Below are 25,281 nucleotides of genomic sequence, written 5' to 3'. Positions count from 1 at the left end.
TCTGGACCAGAAGTGAGTTTATTTCTCTGCGGAATATGCCCTCGAAGCCGTCGGTTGGGCTGGGCCTGGCTCTGCCTGGCTTCCCCTCGGAGACCTGGGGGTCCCAGCTCCCAGCCCGCACCCCCCGGGGCCTCCTGCAGACACCGGGTCTCCTAGAGGCGTCCTGCTGGCCGGGACTCAGAGCTGGTGGAGAGAGGGAGGCCTCACGGCTCAGGGAGGGGCAAGGGCCAGGCTCCAGGGAGGAAGCTCGGAGCCCTGCAGGAGGGAGAGGGCCTCAGGGCCCAGCCCCGAGGAGGGCGGGCCCGAGGCTGAGCAGGAGGCCCCCGGCCAGGGCCCAGAGGCTGCCCCCCGCCCCCGGCCCCCCGTTGCACAGGTCTCCCCCGCAACAGTCCACGTCCACTTTTAAGATCCCAGAGTTAATGAAGCCCATCAGATAGTCTGAGAAGAAGTGTCGCTTCACGAAGTCACAGGATGAGGCGCACATCTTGTTCACGGAATGATCCTTCCTGCCTGGGGAAGAGGTAGGAGAGCCTGGGACAGGAGCGGCACCTGGGCCCTCTCTGCCTCACGCCCAGGGCCAGGACCCAGCCCAGGACGCAGCTCGGGACCCCAGACAGCAGAGCTGAGCTTTTCAACCCACCCACCCTGTCTCAGCGACCTGGAGAGGGCCACACGGGGCACCTGCTCAGCCTCACACAGCAGGCCACCCACAGCCCTGCGCCTTTAGTCGAGGACAGAGGGGCTCAGATGACACCCCCAACCGCTCCCCACCCAGGCCCCGGTCCTGACTCACTGCTACTGGGGTCGGTGATCCGGACGCTGGCGCACACTGTATCCGACGGCTGGCACTGCTTTGGGGTGCAATGGCTCGAGTTGGTGGTCAGGGTGCAGTCCTGGCACCACAGGCCATGAGCTGGGCAGGGCACAAGGACTCCGATGACCAGAGGAACCGGGGGCCAAGCCAGCCGTCCCCCTGTCCCCTCCCACCCGCCTACTGCGGGCACTGCTAGGAGAACCAGGCCGCTGTAGGAGGCCGAGCACCCCCTGCCAGGAGGGAGCAGGCACCTGGAGGTCAGGCCCTGGGGGAACCTGTGTGCCTTCCCCGCAACTTGGGGGGAGGGTCCCACCATTGCAACTCCGGCAGCCCCTGGGCGCCCTCGCGGCGGCAGGCACAGCTGTGCACAGGCCAGCCCCACATCTCTCAGCCCTCTGGTGCTCTCTTGCACACTCCTACCCCTCTCACACCTCCCCGCAGACTTCTCTTGCTTCGAGGAAGGAAGGACCACACAGACTTGATGGGAGGCCAGGTGGGGCTCTGAGAAGCGATGGAGCGCGAGAACCCCGCCCTGAGCGAGGGGCGTCCGTGCAGGACTAGCCGCCGGTGCGGAAAACCGGGAGGAAAACCGCTCGGTGCCCTCAGGAGCCAGGAGGACCCCGCGTGGCTGGGGCTGGGGCTGGAGCTGGAGCACCGTGAGTGAAGGCGACAGGCGCGAGGGCCGGCTGGTGTCGCCAGGGTCCCGGAGAGGGTGTGGATGTGACCGGCACCGTCGGAGGATGGCGGCCCCGCAGCCCGGCTCTCTCCGGAGCCGCCTCGGGCTCCTCCGGCGACCTGGCCCAGGCCCGCGGGGCGCCCCCACACTCACCGGGCGCAGAGCACAGCAGGGCGGCCAGCAGCACCAGGCCGAGGCCGTTCATGGCTGCAGGCAGCATGCTCCGGGCGGGCCTCGGGAAGGCGCGGGGGTTGTGGGCGGAGGTCCTCTGGGCGCGGGCCTGGCAAGGAGAAGCCTCGGTCAGGAGCCCCAGCCTCCTGCCAAGCCCGAAGCCCCCTCCCCTCTTCTGGCACGGGATCGCAATGTACCCCCTCCTCGGGATCTCAGAGCTGGGGGGGGAGATTGTTCGCAAGCTCGCAAAGCCCCACCCCCAGCCCATCCCCCAGAGCGTCCACCATCACAGCATTCCCTCCAGGGAGAATAGGTCTGCCGTCTCGGGCAGGGTGACAGCACGAAACGCCCCAACCCGCTCCTGGCACCTGTGGGGTGGGGGGTCAGGGGGAGCGCGTCTTCTCCTCCTTGGGGAGCGGTAGGTGCGTCCGGAGAGAAGAGGGCTGGACAAGGTGCGAGCAGGCGGTACCTGCCGATGGAGGAGGGGCGCGAGCCACGTCCCCACCCCCACCCCTGGGCTGGGGGCCCGGGAACCCCGCGCCGAATCCCCTCCCGTCGCCTCCTGCGCGTGCCCGGGCGCTCACCGCAGGTCGGGGCGTGGAGGGCGGGCCTCGGATCGGGGGCGCACTCACATCCCTGGGGGGTCGGCACTCCGGGGCTCCGGGAGGCGCGAGGAGCGGTGCCCTTCGGTCTCCCTGCGGACCGGAACCCGGGCGCAGCCTTGTCTTTCGGGGAACGCAGCCGCAGACGCGGACCCCGCGCGAGGGGCGGAGCGGAGCCGGGGCGGGGGCGCGCGGGGGCGCGCGAGGGGCGGGGGCGGCGGGAGAAGCGCGGGCGGGGCGCCCGGGGCTCGGTGCCGCGGCGGGTCGCTGTCCTGGGCCGTCCGCGCCCCTCGACAGGCAGCGCCCGGCCCGCGCGTCCGCCCCCTCCGGTGCCGGCTCCCGCCGCGGCCGCCCCGCGCGCCCCTCCCCGGCCGTGGGCAAGATCCCTTCCCCCTCCGCTTGGCCGAGATCCCCTCGGAATTTCTCGGAAGAACGTTTACTGCGAAAGGAAGCGAGCGAAACGCACAAAGACGCAGAGTGGGGGGGAGGTAACAGCGAAGGTGGTTCGCGCAGGTCCTGGTTCGCAGGCTCGCGTACCTGGAGCCGTCCCCTCCCCAGCTCCGTCGTCGCGGCTTCGATGGTTTGAGGCTGCGCTCCCCCACCCCGCCCCCGACCCAGAGCACCCGCGACGACCCCCGCCAGTCACCGCTGCCCCAGGGACTGAGGGCTCCAACCACGCCCCCGTCGGAGGGTCGAGTCCCAAGGGCTGCTCGCGGCGTTCGAGGCCGTCCGCTGCCTGCTTGGCCAGTGTCTCAGCTTTGTCTCTCGCCTTCCCGCCCCACAAAGCTTTTGAGTGCTGTGCCTTTGCACTTGCTGTCCCCTGCGCCTGGAATCCATCTCTGCTGAGCACTGAGCCCCAGCTACTGCGCAAGCGTTGGGGGTCCTTCCTTTTTGCCCTGCCTTCATTTGGCCAACAAATATTCATGGAGTACCCACTGTCAGCCGATCGCTGCCCTGGGCCTGGGACAACACAACGAAAATGTTCACCCAGTCTTGCATCAGACAAAGGATCATCACTGATATGCCCTTGTGAGAGGAGCCAATCGCAGTTAGCCTTGCCTGAGCACCTAGTGTGTGTTCTGTTCCAGGCACGTGTGTCATGATAGCTCCACCCCCACCTGCTGTGGAAGTATTCTTGACATCCCCATCTTACAATGAGGAAGCCCAAGCACAGAGCTTGAGCTCCCTGCCCAAGGTCACACGGTGACCAGGTGACCCTGCTGGTATTGGAACCTAAGCAGCTTGGCGGCAGGACCTGTCCACCTCAGCGCTCAGCGCCCTGGAGGACCGAAGGCAGAGGACACAGACAGGCAAGCCCAGCCTGGGGACTGGGCTCCCACAGATTCAGTTCAAACAGGAGTTCAAAGTCAAAAATCAGTAAACATCCAAAGAAAACAGGCCTGCAGAGACACAACAGAAACAATGAAGAGGAACAGATTTAAATCTCTACAAACTGGGCGCCTGGGTGGCTCAGTCGTTAAGTGTCTGCCTTCGGCTCAGGTCATGATCCCGGGGTCCTGGGATCGAGGCCCGCATCGGGCTCCCTGCTCGGTGGGAAGCCTGCTTCTCCCTCTCCCACTCCCCTGGCTTGTGTTCCCTCTCTCACTATCTCTCTCTCTGTCAAATAAATAAATTTTAAAAATCTTTAAAAAAAAAAATAGATAAATCTCTACAAACTTTCTAAACTGAAAGTGGTAGATATAGAATATAAAATTAACCTATCTTGTGGGTTTAAGACGTACTTAAAGGAAAGAACGAGGTACTAGCAAAACTGACTGTGCTTAGTGGAAAAAAAGGAGCGCCTCTAGAAGTAAAAAACTTCCCACCGAAATTAAAAGGTTATCAGAAACGTTGAGAGATGTATGCCAAATGAAAATAAAGTCACTAAAAACATACATGGTATGGCTTCACTTCTATGAGACATCCAGAATGGAAAAGTCCAAAGAAGAGGGAACGGAGATTCGCGGGTGCCTCAGGCTGGGAGGAGGGAGGAATGGGGAGTTTCTGCTAAAGGTCAAGGGGTTTCTTTTCAAGTGATGAAAATGTTTTAAAAAGATAGTGATGGTAGTTGCACCACACTGTGAATGTACTAAAACCCACTGAATCAGAGGCTTTAAAAGGTGAACTTTACAGCATGTGAGTTGCGTCTCGGTCAAGCTGTTGTGTAGAAACAACAGCAAATGCATGAGCACACACAGGAGACACAACTGAAGAAGGAGTTCGCGAACTGGAATCTGAGCCTCCAGAAATTATCAAGAACGTGTGCAAGGGGTGAGGAGATAGAAGATGGAAGGAGCGGTCAGGACACCCAACGGGTCGCGTGCGGAGCGCTGAGGGAAGTCTGGGCAGAGCCCCAAAGGGAAGAGAGCCAGTGTTGGAAGACATGATGCGTCAGAACCAGTGATGTAGATGCGCCCGCGTCCAGCTCTTGATTTCGGCTCCAGATCCAGCCCCGCGTGTCGGGCTCTGCGCTGGGCAGGGGTGGGGGGGATGGGGGGGTGGGGGGTCTGCTGGAGAGTCTCTCTCCTGCTCCCCCTCCCGCTCCCCCTCTCTCTCTTAAAAAAAAAAGAACTGATGAAAGAAGCATTTACAGAGAAGCACCATGTGTGCTAAATAGAATCAACAAGCAGGAAATTCGCACCTAGTACAGCGTCGTGAAGGTTGTGAAGCTGCAGACCACTGAAGGCAAAAGAAGATGCTTCGGTAGCCGACAAGAAAGGGACCTGCCTGAGCTCCAAAGGAACAGCAGCTAGACTGGCAGCTTCGGCAGCAGGGGCGCCAAGACAGGGAATAAGCACCCAGGAAGTGTGCTCAGACGAAAGGAACTGTCAGCTAAGAACTTTACACACTGTTTTCCAAAAATCAGTGGAAAATAAATGTTTCAGATAATTCAAAGTTTAGACAAATAAATGTCTTCAGATGACATGTTGGAGACGTTGAGAGAGCTTACCTCTAGCAGGCACTTTTAAAGAATGTACTTCAGGAGGGAAGGGCTAGACATGAGAAGGAACGGTGTGAAGAGACTGGCTGACGAGAGGGAAATCGCTGTTCGCTTTGTCGTCTAAGACGGTAGGAGTGTGCGATAGGTGAAGTTTGAGCTGCAGCATGTGGAACAAGAGGAGGTGACTGAGTCAGAGGGCCCCCAGACCCTTGCACCGTTTGACCGGCTGCGCTGCTCACCACGAACATTAGACTGTGTTCAGACGTTAAGGATGCAGGGAAGGTTTCGAGGTAACCAGCACCTCGTGGGAACCCTACCTGTGCACAGGCTGGGAATGGAAAAGTCGGTGTGTCTGGCACTCAGTGATTGGGGGGCAGGGGTGGAGGGAGGTGAAATCAGAAAAGAGGGCAAATGTCAGACCCTTCGTGGCTTTGAAGTCATATTACAGATCATGGACTGTGTCCCAAGCATTTTAGTGTACTAGTTGGGAAGTCTTTGAATTACAAGTCAAAATACCCATCCATGAGTGTGACGGTTAATTCTGTGTGTCAACCTGGTTGGTTCACAGCGCCCAGATGTTTAGTCAAACATTGTTCTGGGCGTTCCTGTAACATTTATATCAGTAGACTTTGAGTGAAACAAATTTCTCTCCATGGTGTGGGGGGGCCTCATCCAATCAGTTGAAGGCCTGGATAGAACAAAAAACTGACTTGCTCTGAGCAAAAGGGAGTACTGCCCGCAGCCGGCCTTTGAACTTGAAGGAGCACTGGCTCTTCCTGACCCTCCTGCCAGACTCCGGAAATCACATGAGCCAATTCCTTAACATAAATCTTTCTGTACAAATATACACATCCCATTGGTTCTGCTTCTCAGGAGAACCCTGACCGTCACAGGGAGTGACTTACACTTGGTGAGTCAGGGCTGGTGGGGCTCGAAGCTCACCGGAGGCTCTGTCCCTTTCCCCTGAGCCTCCCAGCCTTCCCATCAATATCAAAGGAAGACACACAGGGAAAGGGAGCTGGGATGGCTTCAAGCTCGGTGGTCAGCACTGTCTGCAGAAGCAGGGGTGGAAAGGGCTGAGGCAGGGCACACACATCATCAGCTGACATTTCAGATGATCCCCATGGCTGCTGAGTAGAGAATGGCCTGGAATTTCTAGAACAGAACAAGGGGGTCAGTGAGGAGGATGGGGTTCAGACGCAGGGGCAGCATAGATGTGGTTCACAAGATTTAGTGCTGTGTGTCCAGGATGCTTACCTGCAGGGCTCCGGCTCGGGAAGCAGATGGGTCCAGGGCAGGACGGCGAGCACATTGGACGTGAGAGGTGTTAAAGCATTTTCCTTCGTTGGACATGCCTGGACAGCACCAACAAGAGACCTAAGGTCCCTGAGGGGCTCAGAGGAGGGTCTGGGGTGGAGACATAAATGTGGTCCTGGTTGGCACAAAGGAACAGATGGACTCACCAGGTGAGAAGGTGGAGAGAGCACGAGGCCCCAAGCAGCTAAGCTACAAACCAAGTCCTGGCATAGGCGCTTGCCATTCCACAGGCGGATAAGGGCCCAACGGCACGTCACTGTTGCCCGCCCCCCAGCAACCCCGAGGCCAGGAGCTGTCTGGTATTGGTCCTCCTCTTAAGGCCACTGGGCCCACTTTGGCTCAGGTGCCAACAAAAGGGTTCACACAGAGGGCCCTTCCCCTCTCTGGCCCCGCTGTTCTGCAGACCCACCCCTCCCTAGGCTACACCTACGCACTGCCTCTGGGAACCCCCCTTGGCCCCGCACCTGGCACAGAGCCTCTACGTGACCCCACCTGCAGTGCCAGGATTCTGTGGCCCACGTGCCCGCATCTGCCTTTGCCCAGACCAAATCTCAGCATGCAGGGTCTCCTTAAAGACACCCAACCTTTCTGGATGCTCAGGTCTGCTCCAAAGAACCCCTTCCCACCCCAGTGTGAGAAGTTCCCCGGGGCAGCCGCACTGAGGGAACCCCTGCAAGAAACCCTCGGGCCTGGGAACCACGCTTGCCCGGGGCCAGGAGGGGAGAGGCAGTGGCAGGGAAGGCGGGTGCACTCAAGGTCCCTCACCCCAGCCCCCAGCTGCCTACACTCGTGCACACTCACCCACACTCGTGCACACTCACCCACACACATTGCGTTCATACTGATGCATCTCCTCTGCACACTTGCACACACTTATACGCTCACTCACACACTCACTGAGACCCCAGACCCAGTGGGTCAGCCCTGTCACTCCCAACACTGCACAGGGCTCTGTTCTGTGCTCTCGTGGGCGTTTGCGTGTCCTGGGCAGAGTGGCACAGTGGTGACATCCGGGCTCTGGGCGCAGACAGCGTGAGTCACCACCAGGGCACGTGGCTCTGGGCATGCTGTGTGACCTCCCGAGCCTCAGTCCCTCATCTGTAGAATGGGGCAGGGCTAGTTACCTTGCAAGAGCATTGTGGGGATCCCACACGATGCCGCCAGTGAAGTGCTCGCTGAGCATCTGGCCCAGGCGCCTGGGAGGGTGCCATCACGACACAGTCCTCCGTTCCGCCCGCCAAGCCAGAGGGACAGCTGGGTCCTGCCCCGTGAAGCAGGCAGCAGGGATGACTGCGCAAACAGAAAGGTGGCTATGGAGTGATGTGAGCGGCTCTGAGAGCAATCTGGGGGCGGGGACAAGGCCTCTTTGAAGGGGACATTGAGCCAAGGCCTGGAGGATGAGGCTGCCAGAAGCTCCAAGTCCCAGAGATGGGAGAGAGCAGGAGTGTTTGGGAGAGGAGCCAAGTGATGTAAGGGGAGGGAGGAGGAGGGAAGAGCAGGAAGAGGGAGGAGGAGGGGGAGGAGAGGGGGGAAGGGAGGGGGAGGAAAGAGGGGGGAGAGGGAGGGGAGGGGAGAAGAGAGAGGGGAAGGGGGAGAGGATAGAGGGGGAGGGGAGGAAGAGGAAGAGGAGGAGAAGATGGAAGGGGGGAGAGGGAAGGAGGGGGAGAGAAGAAGGAGGAGAGTGTAGGAAGGCTGTGTGCAGAAAAGGGTTGGAATTTGTTCTAAAAGCCGTGGGGCCCAGGGAAGTTTCGAGGCTGGTTGTGCCCAGACCCTGTCATCCTCCTCAGAACTGACACACCCATTTCAGATTCACACTGCCTTCTCCGTGGGACTGGTGGTGCGGGATGGACAGATGTTCCTGGGTGTAGGCCAGCCTCTGTCCCTTCTGGTCAACTGCATGCCGGAGGCATGGGGTGGTTGTAGGGTGCACTTGATGGGGGTCCCTGCCGACCACAGTCAGTCCACTCCAGGAATAGGAATCTCGGCCAAATCTCTGCCCAGAGACGAAGAAGGTCCCTGCCAGGCCTAGGGCGAGGCAGCCAAGCCCCAACATCTGGAGTTGGTGTCGTGGTGGGTGGGCTGTCAGAGCCCCAAGCCGTGCACCCCCTGCTAATCTGGTCTTCGTGGAACGCTCTCCTTGGGCATGGGCTGGACTTAGCCATCTGCTTCTAGTGAAGAGAGGGGGACAGAGGGACAGAGGGACAGGATGTCACTCTGAGACAAGGTTATAAAAAGACAGTGGCTTCTGAGCAGGCTCCCTCCCACTACCAGACCACTCATCCCCTCATCCCGGGGAAGCCAGCTGCCCTGAGGGGGGAGTGAGGCCTGCGGACGACCACACGAGGGAGCTTGGATGCCGACTGTCCCACCCAGGCCCCCTTCGGAACAGACCACAGCCCTGGACCACAGCTGACAGCAACCTCCTGAGGGGCCCCATCAAGGCCACGCCTGGAATTCTGGCCCACGGACACCGGGAGAGCATAAACTGTGTTGTTTTAAGCACCTAAATTTTGGGGTAATTTGTTTTGCAGTAAAAGAGAACACAGGTGGATCGGGCCTGACTTGGGCATGATGTGAGGGAACAGATGTCAGGTGTCGGAAGAGTAATGTCCTAGGAGTCTGGCGCCAACCCCTGGGGCGTGTGGTTCTGGGTCTGCTGGTCCAAGAGCAAAGACTGAGCTCTCCAGGGCTGGGTGGGCTTGGTTGCCAGGGAGATGGTGATTCCTAACCCAGTTTCCAAGCCACTCTGCCTCCTTCCAAAGCATGTGGGTCAGTTTCACCCTATCAGGATTTTTGCAAACAAAGAATAACAACCAGTCATGATTAGCAGAAGAAAGGGCTTTCTTTAAAGCAGTGAGAGCAGAACTGAGTCCATGTGTGTCCCGGGCCCTTGCAGTTTGGACAGCTCCTGCACCGAGCTGGTGACCGCCGGCCTTGCTCTCCGTCCTCCCAGCCTGCCCTGGCCCAGATGCCCGGATCCTGGTGAGGAAGCGCGGGGATCCCGCTCTGCTCGGGGCGGGGGGGGGGGGGCGGCACTCTGCAGCCAGAACGGCTATATGGCAGCCCAAATCCCATGTGCTCAGGGCCCAGGATGACTGGCGGGTGGGCTTTCCCCACTTCAGAGGCGGAGCTCAGATGGTCAGAACCAGGGACAGCGTCAAAAGCCATTGCACTTGGCAGCTGAGCATCCTGAGCCCCTAAGCCCACAGAAACCGAGAGGACAAGACAAGGTTGGGGTCCTGCCTGAGATCCGCTCCCAGAGCTTCCTGCCTTGTTTTTTGGCCAACACTGTCAGAACCCCTCCAAGCCGTCCAAGACTGTGGGTGTGGCTGCAGGCCAGGGCTACAAAGGAGTTTTTCCCCAAAGACTGCCCTGTCTCCTAGAGAGGGCCAGCCTCTCAGCCAATGGTGGACACTGTCACTCACATGTCAAACATTTCCTGAAGGGCTGCCAAACTCAGAGAGGGAGAAAGTTTCTGACTCCCAGGGACACCCCCCCCCAGAATAGTGGAGGCAGGGTGTGTGCTGGGCCGAATGGTGGCCCCCAACAAGATGTCCAAGTCCTGACCCCCAGAATGTGACCTTATTTGGAGATAAAGTTAAGGATCTGGAGATGAGGTCATCCTGGATTTAGGATGGGCCCTCCACCCCTCATCTGGTGTCCTTAGCCAGAAAACAGGTTTGAGGCACAAAAGCAAGGGGAAAGGTCACGTGGCAGCAGAGGCCTACCCTGGGGGAGGGGGGGTGGCCACAGGCCACCGCCCTCCTGCAGCCACCAGACGCGGAAGGAGCCAGCAGGAGCGGGAAGGACCCACCAAGTTTGTGATTTGCTGCAGGAAACAAACACAGGGTGTCATCGGCGCTGGGAGGGGGGAAGTTGCTCCCCAGCCCTGGCCAGCTGCCCGTGTGCGAGAAGCCGGAAGGGCCTCCCGTGCTCTGAGGACCCAGGGACGCGACCTGGGCCCGGGGAAGGCAGCAGAGGGCCGCTGGGCTCCCACTCACCGTCAGGCTCAGACCGGTCGGCGGAGAGGGGGAGCCTAGGGAGGAGGGGCGGAGCCTAGCGAGGAGGGGCAGGCGGCGGAGCCTCCGCGTTGGAGAAGAGCAGGGGTCCACCCTCGGAGCAGACGGGAAGGGGAAGGGACTCCCCCCAGGCCCAGCAGGACCTGGACAGGATGGAGGGCCCCTGCGTGCGGCTACAGCTCATCCTCACGCAGGACACACCCCGAGGACAAGACCCCGCCAAATCAGCTCTACAGGGGCTAACACCACCTGCAATCTTCTGCAGAACCAGCACCCACCTCAGCATCCAAGGAAGAGCGTGGGGCGGCTCTCAGACCCCCTCCGCCCCATTGGGGGGCTCAGGCTGCCCCCACCCTGCCCCAGCTTTACCCCCCTGACTTTCCCACTGGGTCCACCAGGCCTGACCTTTTCCTGCCCCTCCCCCCCCGGAGCCAGCGGTATTCTGGGAGTTCTCTGTCCATCTGTCGTCCTCCTCAGGCCCCACCTGGTCTGGGCCCAACCACCTCTCACCTGGATCCCCACCAGAGCCTCACCTGGGCTCCTTGCACCCACTCCCACCTACTCCGACCCATTCTCCAGAGGAGGCCAGAGAGGCTTCAGCAAACATCCCTGTTTAAACATTTCAGGGCCTCCCAATAGTTCTGAAAATAAAGTCCAGAGTCCCCTGCGGGGCCCACAGGGCTGCAGGTCTGACCCCAGCCCCTCCCACCTCTTCTCCCACTGCCTTAGCTCCAATCATTGTCCTTCTTTCAGCTCCTTGGACTTGCCAGACTCCTCCTGCCTCAGGACATTTGCACCTGCTGCTCACTGAGGCTGGAACCATTTTACCCCTTCTCCTGCACCTGGCCAACTCCTATGCAGCTCTGAGGTCCCATCTTAAATGTCACTTCCCCCGGGAAGCCCTCCCACACTGTTCCTCAGGCTGCGTGCTCTCACAGCACTTACACGGGTTTGTTTTCTGTAGAACCAACCACCATACCACCGTATTAAACAATTGCTTGCAGACTTGCTGGCTTGGTCGTAGTCTCCATTAGATCTCACCCTCCTGAGTGTGTCTGCCTTGTTCACACTGTGCTCCCCATACCCAGTTGTCAGTGCTCAGACTCTCTCATCACTGAGTGAGGTGTGTGTGCTTATGTAAGGGACTGGGACACAGCAGCCAGTGCTCATGAAGTGTGGGTGGGAGACATCCTGGGGTCCATAACTGTGGGGGTTTGAAACGTCTAAACCAGTAGGCCTTAGTTATTTAGACTGACTCCTCCTCAGCCTTTGATGGCTCTGTCACACCCAGCCCAGCCCTCTCCATCTTTCACTCACTCCACCTGAGGGTCTCTTTTTGACCAAGCTCAAAAGCCACCTCCTCCAGGAAGCCCTCCCTGGTAGATCCCCACCAACTACTCCCACCTCATGAGGAGCCCTTAACATAGTATTCCTTCTTTTCCTATCTCCACCTACCCCCCATTTCTCTGTCCCTAGTTCCCAGCTCAAGGTCCCACACAGCAGGTTCCGGAGAACATTTGTATGTGTATCTGCCCCCATGCTCCCATACCACACCTGAGCTTCTGGACAGCAAGGCCCCCCGCTCCTCATCCAACCCCCTCCCTAGGTAGTCCGTGGTCCAGTGCTCCCTGAGTGCAGTCTTTGCTGGGGCCAGATCTCAGGGTTCAGGGGCTTCTAGGAGACGCCTATGCTTCCTGCACTCAGGTCCCAGGCCCCAAAAAGGAAACATGTGGATGGTTGCATCAACTCTGGGATCAGGCTCCAGCCCAACAGCCTGGCCTGGACCAAGGCCCAGCCCACCCCCTCTGGGGTCCCCACCCCAGTCCCACCCTGGGATCCAACTCATGCCAGGGAGGCTGAGCCCCTCAGCTCGTCCTTGTGGGCAAACACCCCAAGTCACAGTGTGTCCATCCCACAGGACACTCCTGGGCATCCTGTGCACCCGTCTCCCCGTTAGGCAGTCTGTTCTTACATGTGCATTCAGGAGACAGAGTCCACGGCCAGCCCAGGGGACCCCGGGCCCCTTGCCCAGTGGCCAACATGACCAAGCATCAGACTCAGGAAAACGCATTGAATCCTAGGATGAGCCACAAATAAAGTGATATACCAACCTGTCAAACACTAGCACCCCAAATAGATGAAGACCCCACCCAAAGCAGCCCCTGACCAGGACTGACGCCCTAACAAAACAAAAATAGAAACAAAACCAGAATGCCTTCCTTGTGAGTGCTCTGACTCTGACATCGGCTGTCAGTAAAGCCTCTTGCGAGCTGAGAAAGTGTTTCCCCACCAGTAACAGAGGTGAGCACACTGGCTGGGAGCTGGGGTCCCCCAAACACTGCATCCTTTACCCCTTACACCAGGATTCTGGGGGCCAGTCTCCCTTGCAAACAATTGCAGGTAAAAATACAGGTCCATCTAAGAGCACTGTGGGCGGGGCCAGACCCCGCAGCAAGCAGACCCCGCAGCAAGCAGACCCCGCAGCAAGCAGACCCCGCAGTGTGGCGAGTCAAATGAACGTTTGGCTTCCCGGTGGCGATCAAAGCCATGTTTACACCACGCTCTAGTAAGTCATGTTGTAAACAGATGACGGTCGTCCACCAGGCTTTCCTGTCCGGCTGACGGAGCTGAGGCAGAGTAGATTAAGCGTGATTCCCAAGGGCCCTAGGACTTCCAGAATGGCCACTGAGCACCGGCTTCATCTGACAGGCACCAGCTGCGTGAGCCCCTATCAAGGGAGTCAGCCTGTCCTTTGCAGCTTTAAAGCCAGGCACTGATGTCTCCTCTCCAGCTGTGAAAGTCCTAGATGGCGTCTCCTTCCAGTAGAAGGCCGTTTCACTTACACTGAACGTCTGTGGCTTAGTGCAGCCACCTTCGTGAACGATCTGAGCTCGATCTTCTGGAGAACTCGCGCAGCTCCTACGTCAGCACTTGCATGGTATGGAGACGTCCTTCCTTCAACCTCACGAACCGCTGCTGGCTTACAGCTGGTCTCCTGCAGCTTCCTCACCTCTCCCAGTCTTCACGGAATTGAAGAGAGTGCGGGCCTTGCTCTGGGTGAGGCTTTGGTTTAAGAGAATGCTGTGGCTGCTGGGATCTTCTGTCCAGACCAGTGAAACGTTCCCCGTGTCGGCAACGAGGCTGTTTCGCTTTCTCACCATTCGTGTGTTCCCTGGACAAGCATGTATGATTTCCTTCCAGAACTTCTCCCTTGTGTTCACAGAGTGGCTGTGGCGTGCCAGAGGCCTGGCTCTCCGCCCGTCTGGGCTTTCGACATGCCTTCTCACGACGCTTGATCATTTCTAGCTTTCGATTTAAAGTGAGACGTGTGACCTTTCCTTTCACCTGAGCACTGAGGGGTCATTGCAGGGTTATTAACTGGTCTAATTTCAATATTGTTGTGTCTTAGGGAATAGGGCTGCCCGAGGAGAGGGAGAGAGCGATGGGGGAACGGCCAGCACACAGACAACGTTTATTAAGTTCACCACCTTCTCTGAGCGTGGTTTGTAGCGCCCTAAAACAGTTACAATAGTAACATCACAGATCACAGGTAGCCATAGCAAATTAATAATAATTAAAACGTTTGAAATATTGCAAGAATTACCAAAACATGACACAGAAGCATGAAGTGAGCGAATGCTGCTGGAGAAACGGCGTGGATAGACTTGCTTGTGGGATTGCCACAAACTCTCCTTTGTAAAACACACAGTATCTGCGAAGCCCAATAAAACAAGTTGTGCCGGTGGGTATTTCTCATTACAGATCATGATATCACAGTGTTCTACGAGTGTGAGTGCTTTGAAGTGTTCATAATGAAACGGCTACATGGGGAGAGGGGCCGGACCCTGTCCCCATGTGTCTCCTTGAATGCATGAGGATAATAAAAAAAAAGTTACCCAAACTTCTGTCACTACTTGAATTTGTCTTCTTTATTTTATTTTATTTATTTATTTGAGAGAGAGAGGGAGAGCATAAGGAGGGGGAGGGGCAGAGGGAGAAGCAGGCTTCCCACTGAGCAGGGAGCCCGATGCAGGACTCGATCCCGGGACCCCGGGGTCATGATCTGAGCCGAAGGCAGACGCTTCACTGACTGAGCCACCCAGGCGCCCCTGAATTTGTCTTCTTTTAAGTTGGTGCAGAATCTCAGAGTCCCAGACACCAGGAAGGGGGATGCTGGGACCAGTCATGGGGAAACAGGAATTTGGGGCACAGAAGGGCTTGAGCCCAGGCCCTTGCTCTGCTGTCAAGCAGTGTTGATTATGCGGTCTTGACCCAGGGTTGAGTCCTGGCTGAAGGCCAGTCAGCTGCCTTTCGTGGGCAGCCGATGGTGTCTCTTATCTGGCTCCCATACTCCGGACCCTGGAACACCCACCCTACCTGCCCCAGGGTTGGGTACCCGACAACTAGAGACAGCCCCTGTGCCCAGAGATGCGAAAAGTATTCAAACGAGCCAATCTGCAGGGAGCCTGTACAACCCAGCTGCCCAGCCCCACGGGCCGTCCGCTGGCCGCTCCTGCAGACCCCAGGCGGGGGCAGCCCCCGTGGTCCCACCACAAGTCACAGAGTCTGACTTCCTCTTTCCCAGGGTCATCCTGATGTGTCCCACCATCAGAAGAACCTTTACATTTTATAAAACTGATGCAGAAGAACCAGTGTTCAGGTCCCAGCTGTGCGGCTTACCAGCTGTGTGATCTTGAGCAATTCCCTGCTCCCCTTGGTTTTCCCACGTGAAGATGGGGGTCCCCGGTGCACAGGGTCAGCACCTGCACTAACGGAGCAGGTGCAGGTAGAAATCTTGGTAAAACGCCTGGCTTCATCGACGCTTCTGTGACTTCTCCCTACACCCCCAGCGCCTGGCATGGAACTGCACCCCCAACCTCACCCCAGAGGTCTGGAGGCTGGATCATTCTGACTGGACACTGACAACGAGCACCACACCACCCCCTTCCCTAACGGCTGACTTCCGTCTCAGGGTAAAGTCGTTTGCAGTGGCCTAATGCTCCCACCGACAAACAAAAGAGCCGGTAAGTCACAGAAACTGTCCTGTTTACACTCTGGAGAGCTGGCGAAGCAACAGAGACAAGAGGGACTAAAATTCCAGAGATGGGCAACCGGCAGACCTGCCCTCGAACAACTCACCGCCGGTCTTCGGAGCGCGCGGCGCCTTGAGATTGCTGACAGCCTGAGAATTTGACTGTGGTCAAGGCAGAGGCCACCCTGGGGGGCCAGAGAAACGAGCAAGCAGAACTGGAGAGTTGAGAGAACTCTGATGTATGGTTGGTCTCATATAGATTTTGGAATCCGCTGATCAATTTCCACACACAAAAAGTTAAAAGCACAGTGAGCACTACTACGCCCACTGGAATGGCTACAACCTACAAGACTGACAATACCAAGTGTTGGTGAGGTTGTGGGGCAACTGCAAGACTCCAACAACCAGGTGGAGACAGCGTGTAAGAACGCTCCTACAACACCGGCAGAGAATGTTTCGCAGTACCTCCCAAAGCTGATCACACGTAAGTCCCACGCCTGCGGTCCTCCCCGTGGACATGAGGGCTTGTCCACGCCAAAGCCGGCGGAAAGAACGTGCAGAGCAGCCTTCCTCAAAAAAACCCAGACTGGAAACGATCCAAACGCTACCCCATTGGATGGGGCACCCGCTCTGGGATCCCCACCCCGTGTAACACTACACGGCGGCAGAAATACCAACACTCGCGGCCGGGGGCCGTTCTCACAAGCCCTGTGGCTGGACAGAAGTAATCAGACACAAAGCAGCTGACACTGCATGGTGCCGTTTACACGAAGTCTAACAACAGACAAAACCAGTGTGTCGGAATAGGAGTCAGAATAGTGGTGACCTTCAGGGGATGGATACTGACCGAGAGGAACCCAAGGGAGCCTTCTGGGTTTCTAGAATGCTCTGCGTCTTGATTGATATGAGCTTTTACTCTCTCTATATATATGTTTTCATCAATCTGTACACTTAAGTGTACAATTTGCATACTTAGCTATATGTAAATTCTATCGTCATCTTTTTCATGAAACAAAAAGACATGTGCAAGAATGTTCACAGCCACACGCTGAAAACTACCCACAGCCCATCAGCTGTGCAATGGATAAAACAACTGTGGGGTGTGTTCCCACAACACAATACTGCATGGCACTGAAGGAGACCAAGGACGTCGAACCCCCACAGTACAGACGGACCTCATAGGCTCCCCCTAACAGGAGTCAGAGTCCAGACAGGAGAGTACGAAAGTCCGACTCAAATTACATAAACAGGTTTCAGTTAAACCTTACTTTTTTTTTTTTTTTTTAAGATTTTGTTTATTTATTTGACAGAGAGAGACACAGCGAGAGAGGGAACACAAGCAGGGGGAGTGGGAGAGGGAGAAGCAGGCTTCCCTCGGAGCAGGGAGCCTGATGCGGGACTCGATCCCAGGACGCTGAGATCATGACCTGAGCTGAAGGCAGACGCGTAACGACTGAGCCACCCAGGCGCCCCTAAACCTTACTTTTTAAGGTTAACAGCTTATAACCTTCTCGCCTCACCCTCCTTCCTACAAAAACTTTCCATCTTGCACAACTTCTCCGAGCTCCCCTCTCCGTGCTAGACAGGGTTATGCCTGATTCACGAATCGTTTAATAAAGTCAGCTAGAGGGGCGCCTGGGTGGCTCAGACGGTTTAGCGTCTGCCTTCGACTCAGGTCATGATCCCAGAGTCCTGGGATCAAGTCCCACATCAGGCTCCCTGCTCCGCGGGGAGCCTGCTTCTCCCTCTGCCTCTGCCTCTCTCTCTATCATGAATAAATAAATAAAATCTTTAAAAATAAATTAATTAATTAAACAAATAAATAATAAAGTCAGCTAGATCTTCACATTTACTCCCTCGAATTCTGTTTTTTAACACTTAAAAATAAAACCGGCAGTTCTTTTACCAGCAGAAGTGGATTTATTAGGGAACAGCAGAGACAAGGTGGGACAAGCAGGTAGGCGCCTTCGGAGAACAAAGAGGGGAGGCTCTTTTATAGAAAGAGCGGTGGGGTGTAAGAAAGAGGGGGTTGTAAACTGAAAGTTCATTGGAGTACAATGGGAGCTGGAAGTGTAGTGGCTTTTCATTGGCTGAGCTCTGACAGCCCCTCATTGGCTGGGGGAGGAGGAAACTTTCCTTCCTCCCACAGGGTTAGTTCGGTAGTATCCGCCTGCAAGGTGCATCTCTCCTTGTTGGGCCTGCAACGGAGGAGGAGTGGTAGGGGGTGAGAGCAACCCCTGCAGGCCTCCAGACTCCATCTAAGTGAGGTCTGCTTTTATTCATGTCCACACCCTGTATCTGAAGATCTGCCACCATACCCGTCAGGAATCCAAGGGGACCTCTCCAGGACACGGGTCCCCTGCTCTGATGGGTGGGAGACGCACTGCTGCCAGGAGGCCTGGGGCCGGACCCAGCCCATAACCCAGTGAGGGGGCTCAGGCTCACCCTGGGGCCCCAGGCTGCCCTGAGGCTTCCCTGCTGTCATGCAGGACTTAAGGGAACCCCCTCCCACAAGTGTGGACCCCTATCTCGAGCTCAGCCATCGATGTCTTTCCGTCCAGGCCCCCAGGGCTTACACACACACACGCACACATGCACTCCTTCCTTTGCAAGGGGGTGGACAGTCCCAGGGGGGCAAATTTGAATGGAAGATGGTACTTCGGAGACCTGTTTCCTCCCTATTCATTCAAAAAGTAGCGTGTGCTTTCCCTGGGTAACTTACCCAGCTCTGCAAACCCTGGCTTTATCCAGGTCATCTTTTTCTGATTCGGGACACAAAGAGCTTCTTCATCCCTTTATATGGCTGCAGAGCACCCCTGCAAAATTATTTTCAGTTTGGGGAAGGAGATAGGTTTCTAATGAGATAATAAATGACACGCACCATGTACCCCCCTCCCCGTGGATTCTCCCAAGGGGAGCCCCAACGTAGCACTGGCGCCCCAGACAACTGGAGGGCCAACCAAGGAACCCCTCAGCAGGGGCACGGGGTGGGAGGAGGTGTCTGGGAGGCAGCGCCCAGGGACCCTCCAGGGCCCCAGGCAGAGGGGGCGCGGCCAGGCGGGCGGGGTGCGTGGCGGGGCTGGAGCCTCAGCCTCCCAGATGCCCTGACCTGCGCGAGCACGTGGAAGCCCGAGCTTGGTGGCAGTTTAATGAGACACACAGGTGTTCACGTGCGGAAGGAGAGGAACCAATCAGACACAGACGCGCCGTCTGCTCCAGCAGCCCCACTGCTGAGCGCGCCCCGCGGAAGTGCAGGCAGGGACTTGAACAGATACGCGCAGGTCACGTTCACACCGCGAGTCGCCGCCGCAGCCCGAAGGCACGGGGCACCAGCCGTCCCAGTGTCCGTGCACCCGCGAGCGGAGAAACAAAATGTAGCGGATCCGCAGAATGGAATGTTATTCCGCCTTAAAAAGGAGGGGAGATCCGTCACACGCCACAGCATGGGTGCGCCTGAAGGCATTATGTGAGTGAATAAGCCAGTCACAAGAGGGCACATCTGTGTTTCACTTCTGTGAGGTCCCCAGGATCATCAGGTTCAGAGACAGCAGGTGGAATGGTGGTGCCAGGGGCTGGGGGAGGGGAGCTAGTGTTTCATGGGCAGAGCGTCAGTTTGGAAAGGCGGAAAAGTTCTGGAGGTGGATGGTGGGGAAGGCGTCACAACAGAGGCGCCGCGGGGGGGGGGGGGCATATCTGCCAGAACTGAGCCAGATACCAGGGACCCTCGCTCACCCTCCACCGTGGGGCTTCCAGGGAAAGGGAGGATGAGACTCTCCAGGGTTGATGTGGATGGAGACAAAGGTGTCCACGGACTAGGGAAAATGAAGGCCAGGGGTTCCTGAGGTGCAGATGTGCGTCAGGGAGTGGGGGAGCAGGCTGACCAAATGAACAATGCGTGCCTGCATGGTCCCTGAAGGGACTAACGGATGAGCTTCTGAGACCCTGAGCTTCCCCACAGGTTCCCGGTGTGAGTGGGGGTGCAGGGTAGTGTGCCCTTCAAGACCACCCGGAGCCTGCTCCCAGTGGCCAGCCCCCCATGTCTGCTTGTTTCTCAGTGGCCAGCCCCCCCATTTCTGCTTGTTTCTCAGTGCTGGATTCCAGGGAAGAATGGGGCTTGTGCCCCCTGGCAAACCCCAGGAACAGCCTGCCTGGGCAAGAGAGCAGCAGGCAGAGAGAGACCCCAGGAGGGACCCCTCATGGCTCCCTGCCCACCGGGGTGACAGGGTCTGGACTCTGCTCTAAGAAGGAAGCCCCTTCTTCTGCTCCCAGAGACCGAGAGGGTCAGCTGCAGAGAGAGTGGGAAAGAGCCTGGAGCAGAGAGATGCACGTGAGGACCAGCATGGCTACAGCCCACATCTGCCCCCAAAAGCCCCATTTCCCCAGGCCTGTGTACTGCAGGTGGGGACAGATGCCCTTCCTGTCCCCACAGATGCTAGACCTTTGCCCCTCAGTCAGAAACATTGTTCACCTTTCCCCAGGTCTGGACCTGATTCAACTTGGTGACCCCAGAGGCCCACGTGGGGAGGATGAGGGGCTATAGAATAGGGACTCAGAGCTCGGGACAGAACAGCACAGTTACCCAGGGAAAGCAGGACCTGCCTCACCCCCACCATCTCCTCCTCTGCCAGCGTGAGAGCAAATATGGTTGCCCGGGATGCCCTGTCCACGACTGGCATGAGGTCTGAGCCCAAGGCTGCTCCTGCCAGGAACAGCAAGGCGACCCACTAGATTCACTTGGCTGGAGGGAGGCCAGGTCTGGGGGGTGGGGGAACTCCAGACCAGCCACGGCCACAGGGCCACCCACTGGAACCAGCCCGGCCACACTGGGCAACACAGGCAAGGCTGGGTCCACGCTATGCAGGGGTCTGCAGGTCAGGAGTGGGGGGCCCCGGGCCTGCCTCTGGATATGGGCATGGCTAAGGGGGAAGGGCTCTGAGCCCAGGGCGCAGGCCATTTAGCATGCAAGCTCTAACATGGGCCTCAGCTGCCCATGGGGCCGGCAGCCCTGAGCCCTGGCCCTGGGGGTGTCTAAGGGAGCCAAGTCCCCGCGCTGGGGTCTGCAGGAGGCACCCCTGTCCTGGAAGCCTGGGGTCAGGGAAGTTGCCACTAATGGGCATTTTTCTGGACCAGAACGTTTGAAAAGGTCTGGGTGGGGAGAAGGGTGGGCGCACACACACACCCCGACCTGAGGGCTGGGGGGTCCCAGGGACGCAAGTGTCTGCCATCAAGGTGTTGGGGCAGGGGGCCGAGCTCCCCCAGCCTCGACAGGCCTCATGGACACAAGTCAGCCACCAGCCCTGGGCTGGCTGTGCAGCTGCATCTGCAGGGGCAGGACTGGACCAGCTCCTTCCCTTGCGGGGGCAGCGCAAGCACCTGCAGCGGAGGGGAGGGGCGGCCGGCAGGGCTGAAGCTGGGCGGTAGCTCCTGGTCCCTAAGGCAGGGCCCTAACAGCGCCCCGGGGGGCTGCTGAGGGGCAACAATGTTTCAATCAGTGAAGTAAATGGGGCTGTTATTATCCCCAGAGGCTTCTCACAAGCAGCTCTGGCCTGCGGGGGTGGGGGGCGCAGGTGGCAGGGGGCACCCCTGCTCCTTAATAGTTCTGGGACCCCCCCCCCGGGGCCCTCCTGGGAGCAGCTCTGGGTCTGCTGCAGCGGCTGGGGTGCGGTGGGGGTGGGGTCCAGAGCCATGAGCACCCAACAGATGGAGCCTGTCTGAAAAGTGACTTTGGCCCTTTGTGGGGAAGGGCTGTGGGGGAGGGCTGGGGGCAGCCTCCTCGGGAAACTGAGGGTGGCTCTGGGAGAGGGGAGGGTGCACGTCTCCCTAGGAATTGAGGCAGGACAGCACCTCTTGGTGGCTGAGGCTTCAGAGAAGTGTCCTCGCAGCCAGCCCCGAGGGGACCGAGCCAGGTACCATCCTAAACGCCGGCAGGCGCTGGCTCCCGATGGCCAAGACATCCTGTGAGGATTCTGAGGCCCAGAGGCCCAAGAGGGGGCTGGTCCCAGACGCAGAGGGGGAAAAGGAGCCAGGCCCCGGGCCCAGCCGGTCTCACCCCAGAGCCACCTCTCACCTCCGCTACAGGTGGCCCCAGAGAATGTCCCACACACCTGCTGACAGTCAGGGAAATGACCCCCAGCACGCCAAGGGAGGGGCCCAGGCATTGAGCCGCGCGTGCAAATAGCAGGCGGGCTTGCACCCTGGGCTCCAGGTCCAACCCAGCCCCCCGCCCCCGGCCCCCGCCCACTTTCCCATTGCCCCCAGGAAGGGGGAAGGGGCTCTCAATACCCCTTCAGGTCTGTGCCCTGCAGAAGAGGAGGGGTGTCCCCAGAGAGAGAGCCGGGGGGCTGCCAAGCTGGCTAGAGGGTAGAAGGAGCCAGGAGAGCAGGCCCCAGAGGCTCGGTCACAGGAAGCTTCCCCACTCCTCCACCAGCCTGCTCCCCAGGGCAGGGGTACCCCCAGGTCAGGGAAGATAGGGCAGGGGATGGGTGGTGGCTGGAAGGAGCCCTGAGGAGGTGAGGGGATGTAGGCAGGAATAGCACACTCCAGGCGGAGGGCATGACCAGGACAAGAGCCTGAAGTGGGAGCGAGCTCTGGAAGGCCAGTGAGGCTGACTCAGGGTTGCAGGTGACAGGTGAGCGATGGGCAGCTTAAGGATCCAGGACGACAAGCTCCTGTGGCCAAGTGGCCTGGGCCTGGTCCCCACAGGCTCCAGAGGCAGGCGGGGAGAGACTTGTCCGGCGCTGCCGCAGCCCAGGGCCAGGTTCACCAGCCGCACTGCTCACGCCAGCAAGCCGGGCCAGGGCGGAGCGGCACAGGTGGACAGGAGGCCCCCACAATGACTTCCTGTCCCCCAGGCCCCTGAAGTCAGGGAGGGAAATGGCTGTCCCTGGCCTGATGCCTGGCACTGGGGCCGGTATGAGGCCCATTGTTTGAGGCTGGAGCTGGGTGGGGGGGGAGCCGGGGCCCAGGGGCCTCCAGGAAGCCCCCGGAATGCCCTCTGTCCCACTTCCCACAGATCCAGAGCCTGAGCAAGAACCGGAGCGAGCAGACCCGGCAGACCCCAGCAGGATGAAGGCACCCGCGGCTCTCCTGCTGGCCCTGCTGCTGTGTGGGCAGCCAGGTACCCGGGCAAAGGGACACCCCTGCAGCGAGAGGGGACAGCACGGTCTGGGCCTATGGGGACCCTCGGGACACCCAGCCTGGGGGCAGGACACAGCATGGGGTGCAGGGGGGTCAAGCTGGAGTCTGAGGCTGGAGGGACGTGGACGTGGGCTCCCGCAGGTTCCCAAACCTACCCCTCCCCAGCTCCAGACCCCACCTCTTTGAAATGCAGGCTTCGGGTTACCTCTTCTGTCCCGGCCTCAGTGTCCTCTTCTGTCAAACAGGCGGGCCATCCTGAGGGTTTACTGGGGCGGTGGTGGGGGGAGGCAGCTGCTGCAAAGGGTAGGCCCCCACAGCAGGTGATGGTGCTGGGAAGCAAGCAGGGCCAGCAGCTGGGGGCCCTCTGGGGGACAGAGTGGGGAGGAAGAGGGTGGAGGAGTGTCGAAGGACAGATGGAAGGGGTGGGACACAGCACTGGGCCTGGAGCATGTGTGCTCTGTGCCCGGGAACTGGGGGGTTACAGGCATCCCTGTGTGGCCAGGTACCAGGCAGGCGCAGGACGAGGAGGAGGAGGACGACGTGGACTTTGGGCCTGAAGGCTATGACGATGATGATGAGGAGGAGGAGGAGGCCAGTGTGGCTGCAGGTGGCAAGGGCAGAGGTGATCGTCCACCCCCACCCGAGGCCGCAGGCACCCATCCCTCTTTTGCAACACTTTGTGTGGGCTCCGCTGAGTGCCAGGCTCGGCGCGGGGCTGGCATGAGGCAGAACAACAGGCAAAGCCTTCCTGGGGGCAGAGGAGGGGAGAGGAAGGGCCCTGACACTCAGCACGCCCCTCACCTCACCCTGGCTGTGACCTTCGACGGCCATCCAGAATAGGGAGCCTAGAGAAGGAACCACTCCCGGGCAGGGAGGCTGAATAGGAGTTCACTAGGCAGAAAGGGGCACAGTGGAGTCCCTGCCTGGAGAGACCAGCAAGTGTAGAGGCCCTGGGCATGGAGTCCAGCTCGGCCAGACAGGACGGTTGGGTGCTGGCAGGGCAGGGCAGAGCTGACCAGTCCTGAGGAGGGATGCAGGGAGGCTTGGGCAGAGGCTTATGGAGGGATCAGCTGGGAACAGAGCACAAGCCTGTAGGGGGAGGCGCTGAGCTGCAGGGGGAGGTGCTGGGCTGCAAGGGGAGGCACTGGGCTGCAGGGGGAGGCTCTGGGCCTGCAGGGGGAGGCGCTGGCCTGTAGGGGGAGGCGCTGGGCTACAGGGGGAGGCTCTGGGCCGGCAGGGGGAGGCGGTGGCCTGCAGGGGGAGGCTCTGGGCCTGCAGGGGGAGGCTCTGGGACTGCAGGTGGAGGCGCTGGCCTGCAGGGGGAGGCTCTGGGCTGCAGGGGGAGGCTCTGGGCCTGCAGGGGGAGGCTCTGGGTCTGCAGGTGGAGGCGCTGGCCTGCAGGGGGAGGCTCTGGGCTGCAGGGGGAGGCTCTGGGCCTGCAGGGGGAGGAGCTGGCCTGCAGGGGGAGGCTCTGGGCTGCAGGAGGAGGCTCTGGGCCTGCAGGGGGAGGCTCTGGGCTGCAGGAGGAGGCTCTGGGCTGCAGGGGGAGGCTCTGGGCCTGCAGGAGGAGGCTCTGGGCTGCAGGGGGAGGCCCTTTGGCCTGAGCCCTCTTGCCTCCCAGGGCTGCTGCAGTGTTATGCCTGCCAGTCCCTGTACAGGGGGGAGCGCTGCAAGCAAGTTCAGAACTGCGTCCACGGCCACAGCTTCTGCAAAGCCGTCATCTCCCACGGGAACACAGGTGAGCAGGCCCCGCGGTGGCCAGGGCAGGAGGTACCCCACCTCCCACGCAGAAAGGCGTGCACCCCAGTGAGGGGCCTCCTCCCTGCCCCAGCCTGTTCAGCGTGACGAAGCCTTTCTCCCCCACCCCTCCTCCCTCCCAGAGTCGGGTCCTCTGACCACCTACTCCGCATGGTGTGCAGACACGTGTCAGCCCATCACTAAGACACTGGAAGGGACCCTGATGACCCTGACCTGTTGCCAGTCCACTCTCTGCAACATCCCACCCTGGCAGGAACCCCCAGGCAACGGAGCTGGTAGCCCCCAGGGCAGCCCCACGATGGTGGCCGCCGCTCTCCTGCTCAGCCTCCTTCCCGGCCTTCAGGCCGTGGGGTCCTGAATGGGTGGTCCCACCCCCACCCCACTCACACCCTGGATGGCCAGCACTCTGTCCAGTGCCTTACCCACCTGGCTCCCCGCCCCAGCTTTGATGAATAAATTTGGAGCATCTTTAATGGTCCGGCCAACACTGCCCCGTCTGCATTTCCTGTTTCCTGGCTGTCTGGCATCTTTAGCCTCCTCCTCTCCCCACCACCTGTGCCAGCACATTGGCCCCAGGTCCAGGCCGCGGCTGCTCACAGGGCGGGTCCACACAGCTGGGTAGAGAAAACATGCATCCTATGCCAGGGGGAGTCAGCCACATTCTCTCCCCTCCCCTCCCGCAGACTGTTGCCTGGGTTCCTGAGAAGAGGAGTGGGCAGTGGGAGGGGTTGGGAAAGGAAACCCAAGGGTGCCCAGGACCCGCTCTGGTCAGGCCGGCACCACTGGGTGCTGGGGGCTCTCCGCCTTCCTGGCT

The 25,281-nt window shown here is 59.3% G+C and overlaps 2 protein-coding genes and 1 long non-coding RNA gene across 6 annotated transcripts; 1 reads left to right on the top strand and 2 right to left on the bottom strand.

Moving 5' to 3' along the window:
• Positions 1-2,389, bottom strand: LOC118544138 (lymphocyte antigen 6H). Of its 3 annotated transcripts, none has more exons than XM_036105756.2 (4): positions 2,294-2,389; positions 1,644-1,770; positions 794-913; positions 1-510 (listed from the first exon to the last, which is right to left on the bottom strand). In XM_036105756.2, exons 2-4 carry the CDS (start codon positions 1,708-1,710, stop codon positions 275-277), a joined length of 423 nt encoding a protein of 140 aa, XP_035961649.1. In that variant the 5' UTR covers positions 1,711-1,770; positions 2,294-2,389; the 3' UTR covers positions 1-274. The 3 variants fall into 3 exon arrangements, with proteins under 3 accessions (XP_035961649.1, XP_035961648.1, XP_077927793.1); XM_036105755.2 differs by having other exon boundaries at positions 2,246-2,366; XM_078071667.1 differs by lacking the exon at positions 2,294-2,389 and adding an exon at positions 2,030-2,140.
• A 3,250-nt stretch (positions 2,390-5,639) lies between these two features.
• LOC144381699 (uncharacterized) lies at positions 5,640-7,965 on the bottom strand. The gene is made up of 3 exons (XR_013447456.1): positions 7,646-7,965; positions 6,462-6,611; positions 5,640-6,359 (listed from the first exon to the last, which is right to left on the bottom strand). It is a non-coding gene; the product is annotated as an uncharacterized LOC144381699 (long non-coding RNA).
• Positions 7,966-18,877: 10,912 nt separating this feature from the next.
• GPIHBP1 (glycosylphosphatidylinositol anchored high density lipoprotein binding protein 1) lies at positions 18,878-24,957 on the top strand. Of its 2 annotated transcripts, XM_036105753.2 has the most exons (5): positions 18,884-19,038; positions 22,585-22,689; positions 23,212-23,331; positions 24,331-24,447; positions 24,590-24,957. In XM_036105753.2, the coding sequence occupies exons 1-5, from the start codon at positions 18,963-18,965 to the stop codon at positions 24,823-24,825; spliced, it is 654 nt and encodes a 217-aa protein (XP_035961646.2). In that variant the 5' UTR covers positions 18,884-18,962; the 3' UTR covers positions 24,826-24,957. The 2 variants fall into 2 exon arrangements, with proteins under 2 accessions (XP_035961647.2, XP_035961646.2); XM_036105754.2 differs by lacking the exon at positions 23,212-23,331 and having other exon boundaries at positions 18,878-19,038.
• The last annotated feature ends 324 nt before the right edge of the window (positions 24,958-25,281 follow it).

This window comes from Halichoerus grypus, chromosome 5 (assembly GCF_964656455.1).
Source record: "Halichoerus grypus chromosome 5, mHalGry1.hap1.1, whole genome shotgun sequence".
In the NCBI taxonomy this organism is placed as follows: Eukaryota; Metazoa; Chordata; class Mammalia; order Carnivora; family Phocidae; genus Halichoerus; species Halichoerus grypus.
Note: the sequence above shows the minus strand (reverse complement) of the source record. Positions and strands in the feature narration are given on the sequence as shown.

Coding starts and splice junctions, on each gene's coding strand:
- GPIHBP1 (XM_036105753.2), top strand. CDS start 18,963: ATGGAATGTTATTCCGCCTTAAAAAGGAGGGGAGATCCGTCACACGCC. Junction 22,690..23,211: donor GCTGCTGTGTGGGCAGCCAG/GTACCCGGGCAA, acceptor CTGTGTGGCCAG/GTACCAGGCAGGCGCAGGAC. Junction 24,448..24,589: donor CATCTCCCACGGGAACACAG/GTGAGCAGGCCC, acceptor CCTCCCTCCCAG/AGTCGGGTCCTCTGACCACC.
- LOC118544138 (XM_036105756.2), bottom strand. CDS start 1,710: ATGCTGCCTGCAGCCATGAACGGCCTCGGCCTGGTGCTGCTGGCCGCC. Junction 914..1,643: donor CCTGCTGTGCTCTGCGCCCG/GTGAGTGTGGGG, acceptor TGCCCTGCCCAG/CTCATGGCCTGTGGTGCCAG. Junction 511..793: donor GATCACCGACCCCAGTAGCA/GTGAGTCAGGAC, acceptor CCTCTTCCCCAG/GCAGGAAGGATCATTCCGTG.